A 25,893-nucleotide genomic window follows, 5' to 3' on the forward strand; every position below is an offset into this window, starting at 1 on the left:
AATCTAAACCTGGCAGGATTTTCTACATAATAAAAGTATTCTTAACGTCACCACCTAAAAAGTTAATGTGATGATCTAATCCGTACACTAATTTTCATAATAAGTTTTATTTTATTTATTATCATTATTCATAAACAGCTTACAAAATAAATGACTCGCGTTAGTATTAAGAAATAAATAATTAAAACGTAACTCTATTAATTAACATTAATTGTTTTCTAGATTGTTCCGAAACAAAGCTGCCGTATTAAAACACAACGTTATTAAAATTAAAATGTATTTTTTTATAACTATTATTTTGGTATATTGTACATAAAAACTTCGATATTAGCTCCCTGCAGTACAGAAGCTATTGAAATTAGGTATATTTTTATTTGTTTTTCACTTATTGTTAAGTTCACTTATTGTATTTCTTGTTAATATAAACAATATATTTTTGACGCAATTTATATATGCAGGTTTTTATATATTTTTTATTGCCCTTGTAGGCAGACGAGAATGCGGCCCACCTGATGGTGAGTGATTACCGTCGTCCATAAACTGCAGCAATGCTAGGGGCAGAGCCAACCCGCTGCCTACCGTTTAACTGATCACGGATATCTATATGCTGTTATTACTAATTTCATTGTCTGAGGAAAATTAAAAGGTGACAGAAACTAGACAAACTTTACAGTTACAAACCATGATTAGCTTTCAAATATTCAGATGTTACAAACAAAAAGATTCCCGGATTCCATTTTGTCAATCTCTATTGTTTCGTCTGGATAACGACATCAGAGCAATTAGTTGTTGTTGTTTATTGCTTATCCCTGCTTCGTTTTCCCCATTTGAAGTACGAATTATGAACTAAGTCACCTATCCTAAATATATTTGATTAGGAAGATAATGTAAATGAAACCAGACAACTGGCTTCTATATAGTTATTATCAGTCAGTCGGTACGCAGTTATCCTTATAGTATTATAATCGGGGATGGAGATTTGAGATATCGAGACATTAATAATTTTTGATGCCAGTTTTTTTTGGCATCTTTGGAACTTAATAGTTACTAAATTTTGTTGCATTTAACTCAAAAAACGAATATTTTTATTTTTAAGTATTACAATAGCTTTTTACTATAATTTTTAAATTACCCAGGTATTGGCATAAATGGACACTTTCTTTACTTCTTATACGATATTAAGTTCTAACCCAATTTCGAAAAGAACAGAGTTCTAAACAAAATATTTATATTAGGAATGGTCACATGACATTTTACTGAAAAATATAATATTTTAGAAATATTCTGTCCGTGTAACATGGTCTGACCATAATTCGCCTTTTAATTTTTTATATTTTAAATATTATAAAAAAATATTTCAATTTGCATTCAAATATAAGTCTCAATCAATTCCGCATTGCGACTAATTCGTAAGAAAATAATTTTTAACGCGATCTTAAATTCGATTCCACGATTGATCGATTTAGTCGATTATTCGTTTTATTAGTGTTGTACGATCGATTATTTATTTTCACTCCGCACTAATACTCATAAAATAATACAAGTACGCCTTTTTGATTTTGGTTATTTTGTACCAATGTCATCTTAAGCCGATAATCTTTACTTAGCGTAGGCGGATACGCGAGCGCACACCCCGGCTGGTGCTAAGCGGTGACCGCGGCCTGTCGACACCACGAATTTAAACGCACATTAACACTATTTATTACTGTACTATCAATTTTGAATATCCTGTTCTACTCGCTAACACGAAATCATTTTTTACATTAAATAACACATACTTCTAATTATTCATAACTAGAATTTTATAGAACACACTAGCTTTTGCACGCGGTTTAACTCGTGTTAATGTGCAAGAAGACATCCCTCAGTAATAGTAATGTGGCGGGTAGCCATCATACAACGCAAGATAATTGACAGATGCCTGAATCTCGCTTACGACATTTTCAAGATAAAGCGCATATATACGAGTTCCGAACAACAACATTCGGACCGTCGGTCTACCGAGCAATATCACCCGCTCGGTGGAAGATCTTCCCTTTGTCGTATATATATTCCCAAAGTAATTTTTGTCACACACAAACATACGAAGTAGCTTTAGAATTATAATATTAGCTAGGATTTGGGCTGTCGGGATGCAGTCGCTATTTACTATGAGGTCACTAGTTACAACTCTTCATTATAACCTAAGTGTGTATGATTTTTTTTTTATCTAAACATGCATTGGAGAAAATAAGATTTATTAATTACAATTAAAACCTCATATGCGTTCCACGAACTGACCGTAATTTAATTAATAATATTTGTGTGTTATTTATTCGGTAGTTGTTCATTATGGGAGACGCGTAATTAACATCGTTATTCACAGTTCGGTACAGTGAAGCTCAAAAGTGATTAGACGTATACGTGAATATAATCGTGACGTTTGGGCCTTTGTTTTTATTGCCTCAGTAATCAGACTAGCAGACGGTCTACCTGGTGAAAAATGGTCGCTGATAGTGGTATGCCGTTAGAATACGTATGTTCACTCAATTGATGTTAGATGAAAAAAATATTATTCTAAACATTGACTAAATTCTGAAATTGGGATCTTTATTTTTAAATCGGTCGTTAAGGACGCGCATTGTGGTGACGTCATATCACCGGTATTACGATGCGAGACAGAGATGGCAGATGTCCTTGATTTTTAATTTATAAAGAGTATTCTGTTGTTACACGTAAACGAATGTACAGAATGTATGGGCAGGAAGCATTATGCCGGCAACATAAGGGTCCAGTGTGGTATTTTACTGGTGGTAGGACCTTTTATGAGTCCGCACGGGTAGGTACCACCAACCCGCCTATTTCTGCCGTGAAGCAGTAATGCGATTCGGTTTGAAGGGTGGGGTAGCCGTTGTAACTATACTGAGACCATAGAACTTATATCTCAAGGTGGATGGCGCATTTGCATTGTAGATATGCTCCGGTAACCACTTAACACCAGGTGGGCTGTGAGCTCGTCCACCCATATAAGCAATAAAAAAAAACCACGTGACAGCGAATCTCGACTAATTCCAGTGTAAGAATATTAGCTTACAAAAATCTTGCGATCGGCTTGAAGGTGCCTTTTAACATGACATATCGTCGTTGTCAAACCAAAGTCTGCTATGTGCAAATCTGCTTTGAGATTTTTACTTTTTGACCTTTTCGTATAGTTCACAGCTCTATCTACCGTATAAAAAAAAACTGTTATGTGTCTATAGCTTTCATTTGATATAGTTCTTACAAATTCACCTTCATATAAACGTTTACACGAAAACGTTTTTACTCGTTAATTCAAAATAGTTTTTGCACATACCAGATTTTAGTTTGACGCTTCCGCATATCTTGTTCGTATGTAAGTTCGCATGGCACAATTGTTCGAAGGGGATGTAACGCGGGCGGGGGGTTGGGGGGGTCTAGTCCGGCGCGTTGAGTAGCGACAGCGAGTCGAGCAGCGAGGCGGCGTCGATGGCGCTGAGCTGCATGGAGTCGAGGGCGGGCGCGGCGGGGCCGCGCGACCGACTGAACGGGTAGAACCGTGACACGGCGGTGCGGTCCCCGGGCCCCTCCGCGCCGGACGCCGAGCTGCCGCCCAACGACTGTCTGTTTGAGAATATCGACAGCGAGTTCAGCTTCTCGTTCAACTGCTGTATCTGTGAACAATGGACACGGATTAGCTGTGTGTGCTGTATCTGTGAACGGGAGCAAAGGATTAGCTCAGTGTGGGCACTAATGGACGAGTCGCCAGTGGACCGCGCCGGTGTTGGCTGTGCCCATGACATTGTAGGGTAACCACTCACCATCAGGTAGACCGCACAGGCGCCTATCGATAATGGCATTAACAAAATTCAATAAATAAATTAAGTTATATTTTTTATTTAAAGCGTTTATTACTTTAGTTGATGATTTTTAAAATCTCGACACTAGGAACAATGAAATCGCAAAGAGTTAAATTGTACTGAAAAGAACAAGCAGCGATCTTTGTACCAGGCAACGAAAGCCTTGAAGAGAAAAAGATAATATATGGTATGACAAATACCAGGGAAACATAAACATAAAGAGCCTCACCTCCTTGAGCACGGCGTAGTGAGAGACGTTTGAAGTACCAGGGAATCATAAACATAAGGAGCCTCACCTCCTTGAGCACGGCGTAGTGAGAGACGTTTGAAGTACCAGGGAATCATAAACATAAGGAGCCTCACCTCCTTGAGCACGGCGTAGTGAGAGACGTTTGAAGTACCAGGGAATCATAAACATAAGGAGCCTCACCTCCTTGAGCACGGCGTAGTGAAACACGTGGTACTGCACGTCGCCGGCGTGCGGCACGTCGAGAGGCAGCAGCCAGCGCTCGTAGCACTGCGACCACAGCTCGGTACCCGCTACCGAAGTGCAGGGTTCTAGTCGCGGCAGCTCGACGGCTTGTTTGTTCGGCGACGAAATTATTGCTGATAAACAAAACGTGTATTATTTTAATTACTGGTGGTAGGACCTTTTTTTTTTATTGCTTAGATGCTTAGGTGGACGAGCTCACAGCCCACCTGGTGTTAAGTGGTTACTGGAGCCAATAGACAGCTACAACGTAAATGCGCCACCCACCTTGAGATATAAGTTCTAAGGTCTCAAGTATAGTTACAACGGCTGCCCCACCCTTCAAACCGAAACGCATTACAGCTTCACGGCAGAAACAGGCAGGGTGGTGGTACCTACCCGCGCGGACTCACAAGGCGGGGCAGCCGTTGTAACTATACCGAGACCTTAGAACTTTTAACTCGAGGTGGGTGGCGGTATTTACGTTGTAGATGTTTATGGGCTCCGGTAGCCGCTTAACACCAGGTGGGCTGTGAGCTCGTCCACCCATATCTATACTAATCTATACTAATATTATAAAGAGGAAAGATTTGTTTGTTTGTTTGTTTCGAATAGGCTCCGAAACTACTGGACCGATTTGAAAAATTCTTTTTCCATTAGAAGCCGACATTGTCCCTGATGAACATAGGCTACTTTTTTTAAAAAAAAATTTTGTTTTTTTTTTGTTTCATGTGTGTTTTAATGTTTCCGAAGCGAAGCGAGAAAGGTCGCTAGTAACAAATAAAAATAAAAAAACCGCTTTGTGAATATTTTAATGTTACGAGAAAATTTATCAATTATTCCCTCAGAAGCATTACTAAGACAGTGACGAATCAAACAAATCAACAAGCTGCAAATCGGTTGGCACTTCGTGTGATGCGCGTATCGATAAACAGAACTTAATTTTTCTTTAGGTCCTGTTAAAATTTTAATTGGACACAAATCCCCGACTTTTCATTACAATGTTGACGTACTACATAAATCTTAAGGACCCAACTCACTGCATCGATATTGATATTCTCTTAACTATAATAGTTACAGCGCAAATCTGTCGACACTTTTATGTGACAAAATACCGTCATATTTGAATCGCTAATAACTACGAGACCAATAACACGTAAGTAGTGGTCGAGTCCGCGGCGGGTGCGTCATGTCTGTACGTAATTAACGCGTGTTTGTTTGGACTGTGATGTCACCACATTTATGGTACAACATAGACTTACTTATCATAGTGAAAAGTTGTAAGTATTGAAATACAAAAGATACCTTGAATTATTCGAGGAAATCCAGTAAAACGTTATAACCAGAAATTGATACCACGGGCATGCCATAGTACTGTAAGCACGTCAGGAGTCGCGTAGCACTGGTGGTATTGAGGTACTGGTATAGATTAACGTCACACTCACAGGATCTGTTTGGCGTGGCGTTGGAAGGCTTGGCCGACATCGCGTAGAGCGGGTTGTAGAACAGGGCCTTGTCTTGCTCCGAGAACTGCTCCCCCCAATCCCACACCGGGACGAAGCTCTGCTGGTTTTTCTGATAGAACATGTTCAACGATTAATTTTCTTTTGTCACTGCAGTTATCGAAGCCCACATAGGCCAGATCTAAGTGGTCTGGGCAGTGAGATTGTCAGTCCGTCAAAAGGTAGGGTGTGGTCCGACAATACCACTCGCCATAAGATCACCTTCACAATTTTTTCCACAATATAGCTATTAGCATGGCTATTTTATTTTTCCTATTCTAGATTCACTGAACTAGTAGGTGAGCTCACGGGGCTCAAACCTGACGTTGTTGCTAACACTGGCCCTGGCAAGAGCAGTGCTTCGCAGAATCTACCACCGGATCGGAAACGCGACCCACTGATAAGATCCGCCGAAAAACTCAGGGGGCTGTGTCTGTGGGTTAATTCACTCGGTTCGACGAGAACGATGACCGGTAGCAAGGCTACAAAACCCAAAAGCTATTACTGAAAAACACATCTTATTTGTATACGAACAAAAGCGGTTATTTAAAATCGTCATTACCTTATTCGTATAGGCAAGTTCCCTGTCCCGGGAACAGTTGAACAGGAAGGTGTCGAATATCTGGTTGTGCGTGCAGTCCCACAGCGTGGTGAGGTAGGTCTCCGTGAACTGGAAGCTGGCCGGGAACTGCCGCGTGAGCTGCCACGTGCAGTCCAGGAACAGCAGGAACACCGGCGCCACCTGGCCTGGGCTCTGCTCGCGGGTCTCCTTGGGGTTACCGGGACTGGGGAGGCCGTACCTACACAGAAACAAGTCTTCTTGAAATGACGCATGAGAAGTTCTTAGCAGTGGGCTGAGGTTTGATATTGCTGATACAAGCGTATTCGGTGGTAGATTCTGCGAAGCACTGCTCTTGCTAAAGGTTACGCTGATATGGTCTCTCTACACCACCAGCTTAGGTAGGAAAAAAATAAAAAATAACAATCGTATTACCACGGGCTTGTCTGGCTCCTGTCAACCGCAGAGGTCCCGTGCTTCTAGCTAGAACGTATTACAGCTTCGTGGCCGAAATAGGTGGCAAATCAAACACGCAAAATTATAGTTTGCGTAATCACTTATGGTAAAGACGTCTTGTGAGTTCACCACCACCCCGTCTATTTCTGCCGTGAAGTAGTAATGCGTTTCGGTTTAAAGGGCGGGGCAGCCGTTGTAACTATACTGATACTTTAAAACTCATATCTCAAGGTGGGTGACGGCATTTACATTATAGATTTCTATGGGCTCCAGTAAATACTAACACCTGTGAGCTGTGGGCTGTGAGGCTGTGAGCTCGTCCACCCGTCTATGAAATAAAAATAAAATAATAAATAATAGTTTAAAAAAACTAACAAAATATGAGGATATTATCAAAATAACCTTTCTACTCATATCTGTTCATAAAATATTTATAACTACTGATACCATACACTCGCACGCTTTTTTTTTACAATAAAATCATTTTTCCTTACACTATTAATTCAAATCTGTTTTTTAAAATTTTCTATAAAAGCTTACTTTGTTAGTTTTTTTAAACTATTATTTATTTTTCATTTTTTAGTTGAATTTAATTTTTTTCAATATATTTTTTTAATATTGAATTTTCATCGGTCCTTAATAAGTATACCAAATTTGGAGTTAATCCGACGGTTTAAAGGGGGTCAAAATCATGTTCAAAGATTCCGTTACATACTAACATACATACATACGACTGAAACTAATAAAAGCGTATTAAAAAAATGAATTAAATCTTTAACATTTAGATTAAAGTATTTGGTTACACGGATGTTACTATCGTGCTTATGAGACTAGGGCTACGAGTACGGACCGGTCGCAGAAGGGGTGTCCGAGCGCCAGCCACTCCTTCTGCACGAGCGACTGGAAGCCGACCAGCGTGCGCCAGTGCGGCTCCAGCAGCAGCTGCGTCAGGCTCGACACCACCGCGCTGTAGTCCACGCCCTCGCCTGCGCCAAGCACGTGTACAATCAACAACACTGCCATTCAAACTTCTCGATAATCCTCCTCCTTGCGTCGTATTCCTCACTACTGAGGCTCGTGACTAGAGATGAAACGGATATCCGGTAATTATCAGGTATCCGGCCATGTTTATACTATCCGGCCGGATACCGGATAGTAAATCAGTATCCGACCGGATTTAGGATAGAAAAATTTAAGAAAATCTCATGATTATACAAAAGGCCAATAATACCACAATAGGCTATGGACAACTTTTATTTTTATAATCGCACGTCAAAAGTGATTGTTTTATTAATTAGTTTGTTTAATACTCAAAATTAACCAGTGGCAAATTGTGGTGAATGAATACCAAATCGTCGTCGCGATCTCCGCTTACGTGCGACAACACCTGAACGCGCACGAATATTTCCGAAAGGGCCGAATATACGGTATCCGGTGTCCGGCCAAACCACTATCCGTTTCATCCCTAGTCGTGACCACCCTTTTGTATCACCTTCGTTCTCACTATTTTAATCACCCCCAAATCAGAGTTGATTGCATTCATACAAATGTAACAACATAATGTGAAGTAACACTTGACATCAAAGTGTTATAAAAATAAAATAAAATTATTATTAAAATAAAAAATCTATTTAAAAATAAACGTTTCAGTAAATTATTTTAAACGAGAACGAATAACCCTTTTTTTTTTAATTAATCTATCTGTGAAAGTGTCAAGAATTGCACGGTTTACCCTAGCAAATGGTTGTTGCCCATTTGTTACTGTACAGCCTACGGACTGACAATTACTGCTCCAAGTGTCATTACAATTCGATGAGCTGTGTAACAATATAGAGAGAACAATATATTTTTTTGTTTTTGATTTATTGATGCACAAAACAAATCACAATCATTACAGTACATATGGTACGAGTAGTACCTAAATCTAATCTGGATTGCAGTCTAAATAGTATATGCACTCAGCAAACCCGTATTCATGTACATAGGTTTGTTTGGCTATTGAAAACAAAATTATAAATTACACATAAAAATAAAATATAATATGAAGAATCATCATCATCATCAGCCTCAAAGCAGTCCATTGCTGGACATAGGCCTCTCCAATTGCTCACCACTGAGCACGATTCTCGGCTTCTCTCATCTAGCTACTGCCAGCCACCAAATCAAATCAAATCAATTCCAAATAGCCACATATCATCTACTTTTTACTGTTGGTACGACCTCTTGTGAGTCCGAACGGGTAGGTACCACCACCCCGCCTATTTCTGCCGTGAAGCAGTAATGCGTTTCGGTTTGAAAGTGGGTCAGCCGCTGTAACTATACTTAAGACCTTACAGCTTATATCTCAAGGTGGGTGGCGCATTTACGTTGTAGATATCTATGGGCTCTAGTAACCACTTAACACCAGGTGGGCTGTGAGCTCGTCCATCCAACTAAGCAATAAAAAAAAAGTTAGCATTATCTTGAGTTATCGCGAGGAGTCGTAAACATAATGACTAAAAACTACTTCTCCGAGTGCATCAGTGGTCAATGCAGCAGTGAGTATGTCTGGGACTTTTTGGCGGGAACGCGAGGAGTGAAGTTGTGTGATTTGTTTTATTTTGTTTATTTGGTGTTTCTTCAGGTTTAAATGTGTAATAACGGTGGTTTATTAACTGTTTAATATCTGTGAAATTGCCCAAATGTGGGAAAATGAAACAAAGCCGCTTTGACGTAAGCTCTCAGGATCCTCCAAAAAGTCCACTGAAAAAAATCTCAGTAAATGACCACCATTTTACTCAAATTATATTTCATTCCATATGATTTCACCTCATTTCATTTCACTCCATAATATCGTTTTTCGTAAAAATATGAATATAAATTAAAATAAGACATGACTTAAAGGTCTTAGTTACCAGGTCATAAAATCCCTTAAATAAAAAAAGAGTGTGTCTGGTGTGTGAGGACGCACCTTCCTGCAGCACGACGGTGACGTTGCGGGCCAGGTGGTGTGCCGCCTCGTCCGCCAGCGCCAGGCACGTGGCCACGTGCCGCAGCCACTTGCTGGACTCCAGCACCGAGTGGTACTGCGCGTCCTGCACCTGCGCCCACACTACCCTTAATGAAGTGGATACGGCAGGACGAATGATCATGCTTTAAGTCGTCGTGGCCTAAAGGATAAGACGTCCGGTGCATTCGTGTCGAGCGATGCACCGGTGTTCGAATCCCACAGGCTGGTACCAATTTTACTAATGAAATACGTACTGAATATTTTCACTGACACGTATCCAGGACTTACCATTTCTAAAGGCATCACTAGACCATAAGAACCGTTTTTTTTGCCAAAGGGAAATCGCCGGAATCCGCCCTCCACTGGGGCGGAGCATGTTAGGGTCGAATTGACTAAAACCTCCTGTCGCTCAACAAAACAAGGCCGAACCTCGCAACAGTAGTGCTTTGCAGAATCTACCACCGGATCGGGATCGCGATCCACTGAGAAGATCCGGGGAGAAACTCAATGAGATTCTCATCATATATTTGTTCACATTTCAATATACCGTTATTCGTTGTAAATTTCTAAAGAAAAATACATTTATATAAATATATCTTGCAAATAGAATGTCAGAAAAACAAACAGAAGAGCTGAATGAATCTTTAGATAAACGCTATTTATACGATAACATTTCACATTCATATTAAATATCACATTAATTAAATAATTATAAAAAACGTAACCATGCGTTATTTAAATTCTATATTGTACCATTAAAAAACATATTTTCATTATCACCCTTTATGATCGAAGGGCTGATTAACTTTGACTAAGTTTCTGATAACATGCTTGAGTGACAGCTACGGATTTATTTACAAGTGAAGTGATACATTCAGTGTTGTCATATTTAAAAAAATCTCCTTCGAATTTCGAACAACTCAAACGGATATGCATGATTGATTAGCCACAGATAACACCATGAATTGAATACGTTAAAACCGCGTGACGTGTCGATGGGAGTTTAGCGACGAAGCGACATGAACTCACCCAGAACACGTTTATGTCGTGACGATACAATCGTTTTAACGTTTTCCACCTCGACTTACTTGGTGAGCGTCTCTGAAAGGGGCTCAATGTTTGACGAATATTTTTGTAAACAATGCCATCTATTTACGAACTTCGGAAGAAATTAGTTTTTTTTGTCACCACTAGATGGCACTTTATTAAAACTCGCTTTAAGAGCTTTGTTATTGCAATTGGAACAGCAGTGACTCACCCAAAACCCTGACAACTTCGTAGGGGTACAGAGATCCATCAGTTTCTTGAAAGACGCCTGCAGACTGCTGAGCGGAGGTAGAATGTTAGCGTTCGAACCAGTAGTGGTGAAGCTGTTCCCGCACAGATATAGGACTTGCGGAGGTGTCAGCTTTGGATGGGAACGTCGGATCTGAAAACGAAAAATAAAAAAAGGATTGTGTGGTTTTATGAAACCACGGTAAAAGTGAAACTTTTTTTCACATTATAGACATTTAACTCCGACAAACATTTAACACTGACAAAAACAAACAAAATAGCGTGTAGCACTGGCACAAATGAGTAATAGTCTATACACTACACGGTCAGCCGCTGCGAGCTATAGGCGCCGCCATATTGGCCTTGGCTGCTCTGACGAGCGCCTTTCACTTTATCCCTACTCCGCGGCCGACCGTCACGCGACATGCAACACACAGACGAAAAAGTTTAAGGCGATGTGATAAAAGTTTCACTTTAATTTTAAGGACATAAAACAACAACGAATCTAATTCAAGTTCATTGGCTTCGTACAAACCTGTTCTAATAAGACACTTTCGGCGGTGGGTGCCTGCTCTGTGGGGAGTAGCTCCCCGCTCCTCAGCAGCGCGGCGCCCTCCGGCCTGCCCCACACCCACACCGGCACGCGACCCGACCTGAAGTGTCGCGCAGACTCCACCAGGTTGCAATCCAGGACCGAATTCGGAACTATCAGCGTTTCACTGGCGGTCAGCATGAAGGCGTCCGACGTGCCGTTGATGCAGGTTATCCGCCAGTGGGGACATTCGCATCGTTCCAGTTCACGCTTCCAGTCGCCCGGCCTTTGGAACATGTTCAGTTCGGACGGCAGAGTCGGATAATACGGCTCGTGGTATTCGAAGGCGAACAGTAGATGGTGCCGCTTCGGGAACGCGTGGTGCATTAGGGATAGGGCAATCTTCCTGCCGCTGTGCATTGGGGCGGTCGTGAAACTAAACGTTATTACTTTCATATTCTGAAAATGAGACGTGGAAACTTCAATGACACAGTGAAGGGAATAAAGCAGTCCCCTCACATTAAAGAGGACGAAAAATTTTTATTTTTTAACATACTATAATTTACCAAATAGACAACTAAATTTTGTGTTTTAAAGTTTCAGATATATATTTTTATTGTTTTGATGGGTGGACTAGCTCACAGCCCACCTGATATTAAATGGTTACTGTAGCCCATAGACATCTACAACGTAAATGCGCCACCCACCTTGATATATAAGCTCTAAGGTCTCAAGCAAGTATAGTTACAACGGCTGCCCCACCCTTCAAACCGAAACGCATTACTGCTTGACGGCAGAAATAGGCGGGGTGGTGGTACCTACCCGCGCGGACTCATAAGAAGTCCTACCACCAGTAAAACTAGTATTACAACATCTATATACTCTGGTCACTAGATCTCAGTTCTTAGGTAATTCTTTACGTTCTTGTATCTATGGTCCAATCAACAAACGAACCCAATCATTTTTCCCAGGTTCATAAATAGCTCGTGAAATTGCCACACAAAGCAAACTGTAGTCGTTATCGGCGACCGCGCGACACAGACAAGTCGAATCTGTCGCAGTGAGTCAGCCGTGATCCGATTAGATAAAACACTCCGAAAGTGATTGCTTGAAGCATTCACATCGAGGTATAGTATATAATTAAAGCAGACAGTTCGCCAACCCCCATTCTAATTCATTCTATATTTCGCCCTAATCCCTTTTCCCGTGAACAGATTGAACGTTATCCAGAAATAATCGATTGAACGTACGGAAGAAGTGACAGGTGGTAGTGGGAAGATATAAGTCGCTCTGATATAAATGGTGGGACAGTCGCTGTATCGACGCTACAGTGACGTAATTGACATGTAGTGGTGTCAAAGGGTCAAACATTTGGGGGCTTCATCAAGTGGGCTGTGACCTTGTCCGCTGACAGTGGTGGTAATTTTGTATTACTTTAGTGATGTCAAAGGGTCAAATATTTGGGGGTTTCGTCAAGTGGGCTGTGACCTTGTCCGCTGACAGTAGTGGTAATTTTGTATTACTTAAAAAGAACTGTATAAGTTTTGAAATAAATAAAAAAAACAGTCTCACAGTTGAGAGAAGCTAAGTAGCTTAAAATTGTGTTATCGTAGGTTTTGATAAACCTGTACTGGAACATACTGTATCTTTTACCTGTATTATGTAGGCTCTCTGATTCACTTTACACTGTGTGCAAGTAAACCAAAACCTCTGTCTCTACGTTACGTTCCAAACATTATGATATCAGAGATAGATAAAGGAATTTATCTAATTCATTTAAATTTTCTCAAATAGTATATAGTGTTTGTTTTCAAGCATTCACAATGGATAGTAAGAAACATCTAGGAGTATTGTTTAGTTTCACTGATTTGGTTGGAATTTATTATGTCGCTTATAGATTAATAGCTTTTTTTTATTACTTAGATGGGTGGACGAGCTCACGGCCCACCTGGTGTCAAGTGGTTACCGGAGCCCATAGACATCTACAACGTAAATGCCGCCACCTACGTTGAGGTATAGTTCTAAGATCTCAATTTTTCGTTTTATAGTTTACAAGCGGCCCGCTACCACCGGTAACCACTTAACACCAGGTGGACTGTGAGCTCGTCCACCCATCTAAGCAATAAAAAAAACAAATATGTAAATTAATAATGCAAACTAATTCAAAAAATATCCTACCTTACATATTATCTGGAGCCCTTTAACCTTTCCGGGCATATCGCCGCAGGGCATGAGCCTTCGCCGCCGCACCGGGCCGCCATCGGTGAGCCACACTGCACCCACAGCCAATAAAGGCACATCGTGAGGTCCGAGGAGGTGGTTCCGCTGACTGCATTCCTGGTTCATTACAATTCACTTTTATGTAAGCAACAGAGAATTTTAACATCTTGATTTATGATCGGAAAGACAGACCCGAAGTGGGATCTTGGAATTTTATTTGGAAAATCTCTGTTCTACTCTATAAAATGTTTAAAAAAACTGGTAGGAGGAAGTAGTAGTAGAATCAGGTACAGCCGAAGACAAATCACATTTGATCGAAACTAAAATTCCCTATACCCAATTCCCAATCCCATTCCCAATCACAGCCTGATTACTTATATAAGTTAACTAGCTGAGTCCCGCGATGTTATTGTTGTACTGCGGGTGACGCCGCGGGGCGAAGCTAGTCTAAAAAAAGTATAATAAGTATACTAAGTCCCGTCAAAATCGGTCTAGCCGTTCCAGAGATTAGCCGGAACAAACAGACAGACAGACAAAAAAAAAATATATCTTGGTATATGCACTGTGTATGTATACATACTTACGCGTTTAGTAAAAAGTGGTTATATTATTATTACAAACAGACACTCCAATTTTATTTATTTGTATAGATTACAGATGCTAAGATAGTGAGACAAAGTATGCCCGAACGGTTTTCGACCCAGAAGTGACTTCCATGATGAAGGATTAATAACAACGAGTAATAAAAATAATAACCGCAAAATTGTTACTTTGCCTTACTGGGGGTGTGGCGTCTTGTGAGCTGACACAGGTAGGTACCACCATCGTGCCTATTTCGGCCGTGGAGCAGGAATGCGTTTCGGTTTGAAGGGCGGGACAGCCGTTGTAACTATACTGAGACCTTAGAATTTATATCTCAAGGTGGGTGGCGCATTTACGTTGTAGATGTCTATGGGATCCAGTGAACACATAACACCAGGTGAGCTGTGAGCTGGTCCCCCCATCTCAGCAATAAAAAAAAATGGCCTTCATAATCGTAGTCTGAAGATAAATATCTGTCTGAACATATCTATTAGCATTTCTATAGCGGTGGTTTATTTGAATAACAAGAAATACTCACATCCTGTTGAGATCGTTCTAAAGGTACAAATGAAAGTTTGTAGTTGGTGACGAAGACGGATCCCAAGCGACCATGATCCCTCTCGCTAAGCGGAGTCAGCATCACCACATTATGAGCTACACCAGTCACCAACTCTCCTGTTGAAAACAAAAATATTCTATCTATTCATCATCATAGTCGGTTGATCTTGGCAGAGGAGTCGTGGTCATGTGGAATCTTTGTTTATGAAAGTCTTGACAGATGTACTCCACAGTTCGCGACCTATGACATGTCCTTCTTCAAACGAGGCTTGTGGAGAGTATTAAGCGGTAGGCAGCGGCTTGGCTCTGCCCCTGGCATTGCTGAAGTCCATGGGCGACAGTAACTACACACCATCAGGTGGGCCGTATGCTCGTCTGCCTACAAGGGCAATAAAAATAAAAAACTACATAAACAATTACCTCCTACTTAATAAACGTATTTAAATTAAATAGGGACTTCAGTGCCTTTTTATCAGTTTATAGTTATCATGTTAGAATTTATTATAGAATATAACATGTTAAAATAACTTTTTCGTTTTCTCGTTACGAAGGATTCTGATTCTGCATTCACTTTTTAACTGTTTCTTAGTGTTTTCTGGTGTAGTACTTTTTTTTTTTTGAAAAGCGTAACAAAATCGAGTGCGTGGTATTAAAGAGTCAAGCTGCGAAACAGACAAACAGACAACCACTTTTGAATACTATTTAAAGATACCATATTGGTAATTAATAAATCTATGCTTTAGTAAGCGCGGCCGGTGCAAAATGTTGAACCTAAGAAACGCGATGACCGTGTTATGATAATCTTACCATAAACGTTTTCAATAATTTATTAGCGTAATTCGGCAGACAGTGTAATCATTTTAAAACAACTCTATATTTGTTTCAAGCGAAGCTTGAAGCAACAGTAGGTAAATGTTAGTCAGTGTGGTTCTGGAATGGTTGTCGTCGGAAGGATCCGGGAGAAATGTAGAACTTGCTCTCTTTTCTTAATAAAGATCGAAAAAACTAAAAGTCGATCCGCGGGCAAAGAGTGGTTATACCGGCCCACAAATATTTCTACTACTGCCAAAGTCATCCACAGCCCCACTGAATTTCTTCGCTAGTACAGGGCATCGAAGAAGGCCATACCCAGTATGCGAAAGATTTGTTCGGCCATCAATGCTGTGTGCTTACTACTTAGTGCGAGTTTTTTAATGTTCTCGATAGCGCGATACAGCGCCCCTGATGCCAAACGCAGGTAAACGTTCCAACTCCATATAAATTTGAGTTAACTTTTACGTTAAAAAAACTCGCACTAAGCTCACAGATGGTTTCCGATATCCTGTCGATTTCGCTGGACTCTCGCCTGGACCTTGGGAGCGGTAGGCGGGGTGGGGCTTATTGGATAAAACCAACCCAATACCACGAACCGATAGAACCAATTTCGTGAAAATATTGTGAGTATTTTATTTTCTTTTTTTTTGGAGTATTTGTGACGGTTTTCTTCCAACCTCAAAACTTATCGATGACTGAAACCGCGAGTGCACGTTTTCCTTTGATAAACTTCATACGAAAAAAATATTTCACTTGAACATATTTTTTTTTCAAACGCCAACGACCTACACAGTTATGACTCACGTAACATTTATAATAATATGAATACGTAACGAGAAACAAACGCTCTAATTAGTGTTAACGAAAGCGTTCTACGTACGTACTTTGTTTATTTATAAAAGTTTATGATTAAACGGATTCAAGGTCATGTTTGTGTAAACACAGACGATTCAAGGTTGGACAAGTGTATATAATGTTTTATATAATAATATCGCGGACGCAGAGGTTGCCGAGGTGAAGTGTAATGTAGTAAAATCTGAGTACGAAAAATCTAGAGCTCTTTTTTTTCATTTGTTTTTTTTATTGCCATTGTCACGGTTGGTCACTTGTGGACGTCGGTAATGCGAGGGAAAGAACGAAACCACTGCTTAATATTGTCTTATATTATGTTGTTATATGTTGCTAAACTCCTCAAGCAATAAAAGAACATAGGGACTTTTTTTTATAGCTTAGATGGGTGGACGATATCACAGCCTTTTTTTTTTTTGGTCAGAAGGAAATCGCCGGACTTCCGCCCTCCAATGGGGACGGCGGGCGGAGCATGTCGGAGTCGAACCGACTAAAACCTCCTGTCGCTCAACAACCAACGTCCAAACCTCACATGAGACAGAACTCATGAAAAGGCAAAGGGGGAAAAGTGAAGTGTTTAGTGCGGAACACATCTCTCCCATCACCCTCCCCCTCGGGACGCCGGACTTGCGGTCGTCGGCGCTACGACCACCAGCCCTCTCGGTCGGCAGGCTATCCGGAGCCCGCCTAGATGGCGCCGGTTAGAGTGACTTATCCTACGGAATACCCCGCTGGGTCAGAACCAGCGTGGGTCGAGAATAGCCGGCCTTCCAACGCCAACAGCCTAGACATCTTATGGTGTTTGTAGCGACATTCAAACTGCGATATCTATCGACCCTCCTTTTAATGCAATATAATATCCTTTATCCTCCTTTTAATATCAATAATACACGTTTCGTTAGGTAATTGACTAATAATATCATTTTTTTTTGTTATCTAAATTCGATAACGTGAACTTGTCGAAAATAATGAACAACACCGTGTATTTTAGAGGTTATTCATCTCTGTTATTACACAATAAGGTAATTAACAGCACGGGGATTTACCATTACATTTTCCTCAGAATTGCGCACTTAAATGATAATATTATCAATATTGTGCTTTAGACGGTTTGACAGCGGCAAACTTCGATTAACACCTTAAGTAACTTCCACTGCGTTAAAAGCTCGGTAAAAAAGAAGTTCGTTCTTAAACCAGCATTCACTGTCAGGAGATTCCTCATCTTAGAACCCTAATTGGAAGGCTTGGATCGCAGATACCGCAAACAGAGGCAATCCATTTTTTGTATGATGTTTTGTAAACAAAAAATACTTTTACGGTTTAATCTTGCGTTTGTTAATGTCATTTCGTTATTTAGGACGATACGAATTCTTTACAGTTTTCCTAGTCACGTAAAAATGATTTTAATTCTGTCTACCACTCTTCTTCATACTTCATTCTAACAACCAAGGTGCCGGCATTACAATGGTAGGCAGCGGCTTGGCTCTCTGCCCCTGGCATTGAGCGACAGTAGCCACTCACCATCAAGTGGGCCGTATGCTCGTTTGCTTACACGGGCAATAAAAAAAAATACACGTCATTGTCAAACAATTATGTTTGCATTCAACAAAGCATATATAAACAGCGTGTAGATAAAACATAAGCTACTATCTCAGCCTATGCCATCTTGTGCCCATAAAGCCTTACTGGTGGTAGGACCTGTTGAGTCCGCGCGGGTAGGTACCACCGCCCTGCCTATTTCTTCCGTGAAGCAGTAATGCGTTTCGTTCTGAAGGGTAGGGCAACCGTTGTAACTATACTGAGGTCTTAAAACTTATATCTCAAGGTGGGTGGCGCATTTACGTTGTAGATTTCTATGGGCTCCAGTAACCACTTAACACCAGGTGGGCTGTGAGCTCGTCCACCCATCTAAGCAATAAATAAAAAAAAGCCACGCTCTACCGTTAATATGTAAGTCGGTATCAAAGTAAGACCTTCGTAGTCACGTTCTATCCAATTTATTTATTTACGATTCGCACTACTAAAACAGTTTTTGTGCAATCTCTATTGACCGTGAATATGCTGTTATTGATACCAAACGTTTCAACAAACAGGGTAAACCACGCAATTATTTGAAATGATCTAATTATTTCCTTAGAATATTCAATGCAAAAAAAATCTTTGTTGAATATTTTGTCAAACAAATTGAATTATGGGCTGGTGACGCTTGCAAATAACCTGGCTTTATTCTGAGGTCACTAGCCAATTTAAACCGCTTTTCTTGACACAAAAATATTCAATTACATCAGTACTATTTTTTTTAGTAGGGTTTGTTCCGTGCTTTAAACAGAAAACCATTATTACTGCGCGGCTGATAGCTACGATGATGGTAATCGAGGAAAGCATATAGTCATAAACCACTAGTGCTCATAGTGCGAGTTTTTTAACGTTCTCGATAGCGTAAAAGTTAACTCAAATTTGTATGGAGTTGGAACAGCGCCCCTAGCGGCAAACGTAGGGGCGGTGTTTAATTAATACTATTTGTACGGACGAACGTTTCTTTTTCTTATTGCTTAGATGAGTAGACGAGCTCATATCCCACCTGGTGTTAAGTGGTTACTGGAGCTCATAGACATCTACAACGTAAATGCGCCACCCACCTTAAGATATAAGTTCTAAGGTCTCAGTATAGTTACGGCTGACCCACCCTTCAAACCGAAACGCATTACTGCTTCACGGCAGAAACAGGTAGGGTGATGGTTCCTACCCGTGCGGACACAAGAGGTCCTAACCCCAGTAAAAGCTGCATATTGTGCATAATAAGTACCTAATTAGCAACGGTACGAATAACTCGAGGGGAACCGGGATCGCATATCCGAACACAACATAGAAAAGCCTCTTAAAGAAATATGGTTGTTGTTTGGAACTTCAATATGAAAGATTTCATAAAACTAGTGGTCCCGCAGTAGTCGAAATTCGACTATAATTCATTGGAATTGTAAGTTTGTACACTATTATGATTGTATTTTATACTTCTATAATCACAAATTTCGCCAAGACTACACTATAAAAAATATTAACAAAGACAAACAATATTTAATCTATTCTCAATTTGACAACAGACGTCAAGAACAAAAGTTTGACAATAAATAGTATGCACGCGTGTGTGCGTCAAATACATGGTATGTAGTGTGTGTAATGTTTTCTTTATTGATTTAATGTATCTTTTATGCGTTATCTTAAAAAAATATTTGCATTGTGCACTTCTTCTCTATATTCTCTATAAGTGTGGGAAATTTCATACTTCTCCCTCCGTCCGCGCAATTTCCGTAAAAAGGCATACAAAGTTTTTGCTTCACGTATATAGATTATTGCTAACGCGAATCACGTTCATAGCAATTTCTTTGATATACCAATTGATACCGCTACATCACTTCGAGGACGCCGAAGTAAATAAAAGATGTCCGTGACGATAAGTTTGCAAGTGCCCAACAAACTGATTATAAGTTTTTCATCAATCCCAAGACTAGTTAGTACACGTGGTTCAGAACGGCTCCGTCTGAGATATGTTATCCGGACTAATTATGATCTAGCGTAATTTGTTGTGACTGCGACGCTGACTTACTATCGGTGACAGATGGTAATGACTTGTAGCGCCACGGGAATGCATGCATTTGAAGTAAGACGTCCGGTGTCTAAAGGTTAAGACGTCCGGTGCATTCGTATGTAGCGATGCACCGGTGTTCGCATCGCGCAGGCGGTTACCAATTTTTCTAATGTAATAAGTACTTGACAAATGTTCACGATCGACTTCCACGGTGAAGGAATAACATCGTGTAATAAAAATCAAACCCGTAAAATTATAATTTGCGTAATTACTGGTGGTAGGTTTTTTTTTTATTGCTTAGGTGGGTGGACGATCTCACAGCCCACCTGGTGTTAAGTGGTTACTGGAGCCCATAGACATCTACAACGTAAATGCGCCACCCACCTTGAGATATAAGTTCTAAGGTCTCAGTATAGTTACAACGGCTACCCCACCCTTCGAACCGAAACGCATTACTGCTTCACGGCGGAAATAGGGGGGGGTGGTGATACCTACCCGTGCGGACTCCCAAGAGGTCCTACCACCAGTGATTACGCAAATTATAATTTTGCGGGTTTGATTTTTATTACACGATGTTATTCCTTCACCGTGGAAGTCAATCGTGAACATTTGTTGCGTACGTATTTCATTAGAAAAATTGGTACCCGCCTGCGGGATTCGAACACCGGTGCATCGCTACACACGAATGCACCGGACGTCTTATCTTTTAGGCCACGACGACTTTTTCCTCTTGAGAGTCTGCATGGGTAGGTACCACCACCTCGCCTATTTTTGCAGTGAAGCAGTAATGCGTTTCGGCTTGAAGGGTGGGGCAGCCGTCGTAACTATACTGAGATCTCAGAACTTACATCTCAAGAGGGGTGGCACATTTACGATGTAAATGTCTATGGGCTCCAGTAACCACTTAACACCAGGTGGGCTGTGAGCTCGTCCACCCATCTAAGCAATATAAAATAAAATATGAGCTGTGATAGCTGACATTGATGACGTGCTGCTGGGCCAATGTGAGGGCTGCAGCTGTTCCGCCACAGCTCAACCGTTAATAAAAATTAGTGTATATAATATGTCTTCACAAGTCTAGAGAGATCCCTATAGGTCATCGAGCCACCGTTGTTTAGGTGGTCCATAAGATCTACAATTTACATTCAATTAGACGTCAATTTTAATGTTAGTTTCATTAATAACACGTTTATAACTCTACTGGCTGTACCCGTCCGCTTCGCTGTGAATTTAAAATTAACATTATTATTTCTCACCCCCACAAAGATTCTCATCATTAACGCCCCCGCAACTGGTGTAGGGAGTCCAACACTCATATAAATATTAGCCTATCCATTAAGTACATGTATTTTCTACATGGATACTAAGTTTCAAGTCAATCGGATGCACGGTTGAGTAGTTATAACGGAACATCCGTAAAAACCACTGTAGATTTATATATTAGTATGGATATACGAAAAATATATTATGTAAAATAAAAACGAAAAATATAAATCTCACCTTTTATCAAAGCAACCATATCAACACACGCCGAGCCACACAATAAATACTCTATGGGCCACCACTTCCTATCGTTCGCTGTACAAAAACGGTCGTATGTACAGTTAACAGAAATCGTATATGCATACGCAATGACTCTGTTATTGTGAATTACGTCATTCAATACATAGCAACTATATCTGGCAGTCTCCAGTGGAAACTGTTTCAATTACATATATTGAATTAATAATTTCATTAAAAAACATTTAATTTTATGTACCGAGAGTAAGGGAAGCGTTATGTACCTCTTCGGTGAGAAGCACTATATGTTTTTTTAGCCTACCTGTTCGCTGGTAGGCTAAGGGGCTATTCTAGCCCGGATGGGTAGGTGAGCTCACGGGCTCAACTTGATAGAATTCGCTAACACTAGCCTTAACAAAAACAGTGCTTCGCAGAATCTACCACCGAATCGGAAGCGCGAATCACTAAGAAGATCCGGCGATAAACTCATTGGGCTAAGCAAGCGAAATGCGAAAGTGAGGTTCTTTGTTGCGCTGTTGAGCTCTATTACAGATTGTCAGGACTACAAAAAAAGACATGCTTTTATTCAGATAGTTACTGCGCATTTGGTCATATTCATTGACCGATGTAGGGGTTTTTTTATTGCTTAAAAGGATGAACGATATCAAGGCCTGTCTGGTGTTAAGTGGTTACTGGAGTCCATCAACGACTTAAATGTAGCCACTGATCTTACATTACGAGGCTTACTGTTTCACCGCAGAAGTAGGTAGGGTGGTCGTACCTACCCGTACGGGCTCAGAAGACGTCCTACCCACAGTAAAAGGTGTGCTTTATTGCCTAGCTAAAACAAAATATTACTATAGACAACATAGGCGTTTCATTTCAAGGAATGAATGAGTCATTCCTAGTTAAGGATAAGAATTTTCATTTCCTACTAAAACATAATTTCTGTTTAAAAGGGTACAACGTCAAAACAGTCTTGTTTAATTTTAAGATTATGGTTCTTTTTGCAAACCTTGGTAGGTACATGTTGATAATAAGATTCCTTGATATGGCGCGTATTGTAAGGTTTCTCACTCCAGAGCCCTAACCACTGGTGGCTCTTGTATCGTGGACACTGCCATTAACAGCGATCTTTTAAATAGTGTTTTTTTTTAAATTGCATTTTTAATCTTTTTTTTTTTAATATTCTATAATTAATAAGATTTTAATAACTGTAGTATAATAATAATAATAATAACAACGGAGGAGTCACATACAGTCATCTGGATACAAAATTCGATTCCCTGTATTTTGGGAACCAGAGACTGATATCCATACTTACGTGTATGTATGTTAATACATGATATACACCCAGACAAACAGTAAATAAACCTGTTCATCATATACAAATGTTTGTCCAATGTAGGAATCCAACCTACAAACCCCAGCTCAGCAGTTACACAGTACATGGGTTCTACTCCCAGTCGGAGTAAGATACTTGACTATCATAGTTTAACTATAACATTGTTTCACACTTTCGCGGCTACTCTATCTATCTAATTATTAATGGATTCTCAGATTCTATAATTTTGAGTATACAGCTACACACTGTTACGATAAAAAAAAAAAACTCAAATTCTTACCTGTTAATAATTTCGGTTTCACCTCTTGAATGGTGCCATTCTTTTCTTCTTTGCTCTGTTTAGAAGGAAAATGACCAATGAAAGATTATTTTTTAATAAAATCAAGACATGTAGTAATTTGGTCTGATTCGAAAGATAGGGCGGACACTTTAGAATACTATAGAACTGAAGCTTACAGATCATGTCTCTAAGTGAGTGTCAACAATTAAGTCAATATTTATGGGTTTAGATAACTACTTAAAACTTTAACATAGATGGGAAAATGAGCTTGTTCATCCATTGTGCAATAAAAAAATTACAAATGAATTTTTAAATGTAGAATACATTTAAAATACTTTGGTAGGAATAAAATGTTCATAGCATTTTATATTAGTCGACTATTATCAAAGCCGGCAATCTGACTTTTGGACAATTATTGGTAAATCAGAAAAACGAATTATTGACTTTGTATTCCATTGGCAGTCACAAAACTCTTCGGAACGACATCTTAGATAAATAACAGGTTAACTATTAACCTTTATTTAATGCAGGTTTTAAACCGTATTCTTTGAAGGAGACGATTATATTCAAATCAATCTGTATTGACATATCAATAACATTTTTTTGTCCAAATGCACAGATTGCCACCTTTGATAATAGACGACTCATATGCAGATTATTTACAGTTTAGTTGTAATATTACTGCGTTTTAGTATTTGTTATTATTTGTTTATTCAATATCATCACTGACATAATTACAACTACTCTTAAAGTTTAATCTCACTTTTATGATTTTCATTTACTTATGTTTACAATTCATAAAAACTGAAGATCCTTCCATATCCTTCCTAGTCTTGGTGACAAATATTTTGAAAAGAACAATTACTGGCTTTAATTCTCAGTCAATCTCTTTATGATAGATATTCATTGGTATTCCACTCTGAATGCAGCCTCTGTCTTTTATGAATTTCCATTACCATTACGAAAGGGAAACCCTAGCTTAGGGTCAATGAATGGGGAACATTTGTTTCTTTATATTTCAATTCTCAACATATTATTGAGGAAAGAATACTTGCTGTATGTCACGTTATGGTACATTTAAAAAATTCAAAATAATTGTATTGAAATTAATGTTATGCTTCGTTTATTTAAACAAGTTTCGATATGAACAAAAAAAAATCTAATCATACTGTGTAATTGTAAATAAAGTCTAAATAAACTTTTGAATCGGTATGCTTGAAAATTCCATAGATTTTTTTTATTGATTCGTTAACAAGTAATCATGTAAACTATTGTATGACATCATTTTACAGTTCTATTAAATTTCAAATTGAGAGAATTTGTATTATTTCCGTAGTGAAATGTACAAGTGTTAGCATTTTAGGGTATAACATGCTGTGATTTACAACATATCTTCAAGATAAGTTAACTGTTAACGTTACCGACGACACGTTGATGTAGCTTTTGAAGTTTTGCACTAATTTCTTCTCATTCATTTTTAACAACTTGCTCCTCACGCAATGTTGACCCACTTTTAAAGAATAGTTACGATTGAAATATTTATTTTACACAAGTTTAATAGTCTTTCGGGTAGAGTAGACAGTTTTTATTGTTTATATAAGGGATAGCCCACATGATTTATCTCTATTTTATGATTATTTGATAACAATCATCATAGTGCACACCAATTTATGGATAAATTTCATTCTATAAAGTTTCTGTCGTAGTAGATTTGTATTTGTGGATTACTAGTTTGTACATTTTAAAGTTCTTAAATAGCACATTTCACGTGAGATTTTAACGAGATCTAACACTTTCGAAGAACTATTTGACTTAAAACAGCAATATCAGCAAAGACATAAACTTCAGAAGTTTAGGAGTTTGAAGTGGAGTGACAGATACATAAATATTGCCAAGTACAAAATAAAGAGCGTGTTGTGTGTCACAGACCAATTAAAAACTGGATCGTCTCAGTAGGTCGCGATTCCGATCCGGTGGCAGGTTCAGCGAAGCACTGCTCTTGCTAGTAGATGTTACCAGAGTCTCCAGGCTGAACCTCGTGAGCTCGTCAACACGTTCAGTGAAGCTAGCACAGCCCCTCAAAGCAATAGGTAGGCCAAAAAGTAATTCACTTTTTTTTTGGGTCTCTACACAAAATCTTATGAGGTACTGGTAAAATAAAAGACTAGGCTTCACCTTTTACAATTCCTTTACTATGCAATTTGAAGATTACTTTTAAAAAAAACAAGACAGCTTCGTTGGCGTAGTTTTTGAAGTTTGTAGGGACTTTTCGAGGTGAATGAAGTTAGCCCCTCAAAAAAATTTTTTTTTCCTATTTTATACTTATTCTCTATTAATTCGTTTGTTCATCATTTGTTCATGATTGTTCACTGTTAATAATTGTTTGTTCTGCATTTATTTATTTAAAAAAAATATTTAAAAATATACCTACAAGTTAGCCCCTCTAATGCAATTTTTAATACTTTTTCATCCTTAATGACTCGTAAATATTCATTTTCGATTGTTCTTATATAAAACATGT

At 39.4% G+C, this 25,893-nt stretch overlaps 1 protein-coding gene across 3 annotated transcripts; it reads right to left on the bottom strand.

The window, feature by feature from the left end:
• Window positions 1–2,036: 2,036 nt before the first annotated feature.
• Window positions 2,037–25,242, bottom strand: LOC114240333 (myotubularin-related protein 10-A). Of its 3 annotated transcripts, XM_028170845.2 has the most exons (13): window positions 24,794–25,240; window positions 23,373–23,427; window positions 14,980–15,116; window positions 13,818–13,976; window positions 11,643–12,098; window positions 11,091–11,261; window positions 10,862–10,933; window positions 9,794–9,923; window positions 7,694–7,829; window positions 6,391–6,628; window positions 5,772–5,901; window positions 4,288–4,463; window positions 2,037–3,671 (listed from the first exon to the last, which is right to left on the bottom strand). In XM_028170845.2, the coding sequence occupies exons 1-13, from the start codon at window positions 24,845–24,847 to the stop codon at window positions 3,435–3,437; spliced, it is 2,151 nt and encodes a 716-aa protein (XP_028026646.2). In that variant the 5' UTR covers window positions 24,848–25,240; the 3' UTR covers window positions 2,037–3,434. The 3 variants fall into 3 exon arrangements, with proteins under 3 accessions (XP_028026646.2, XP_028026647.2, XP_089592286.1); XM_028170846.2 differs by lacking the exon at window positions 10,862–10,933 and having other exon boundaries at window positions 24,794–25,242; XM_089736160.1 differs by lacking the exons at window positions 23,373–23,427; window positions 24,794–25,240 and adding an exon at window positions 21,748–21,820.
• Between the last annotated feature and the right edge of the window lie 651 nt (window positions 25,243–25,893).

This window comes from Bombyx mandarina, chromosome 21 (assembly GCF_030267445.1).
Source record: "Bombyx mandarina strain Sakado chromosome 21, ASM3026744v2".
Classification (NCBI taxonomy): Eukaryota; Metazoa; Arthropoda; class Insecta; order Lepidoptera; family Bombycidae; genus Bombyx; species Bombyx mandarina.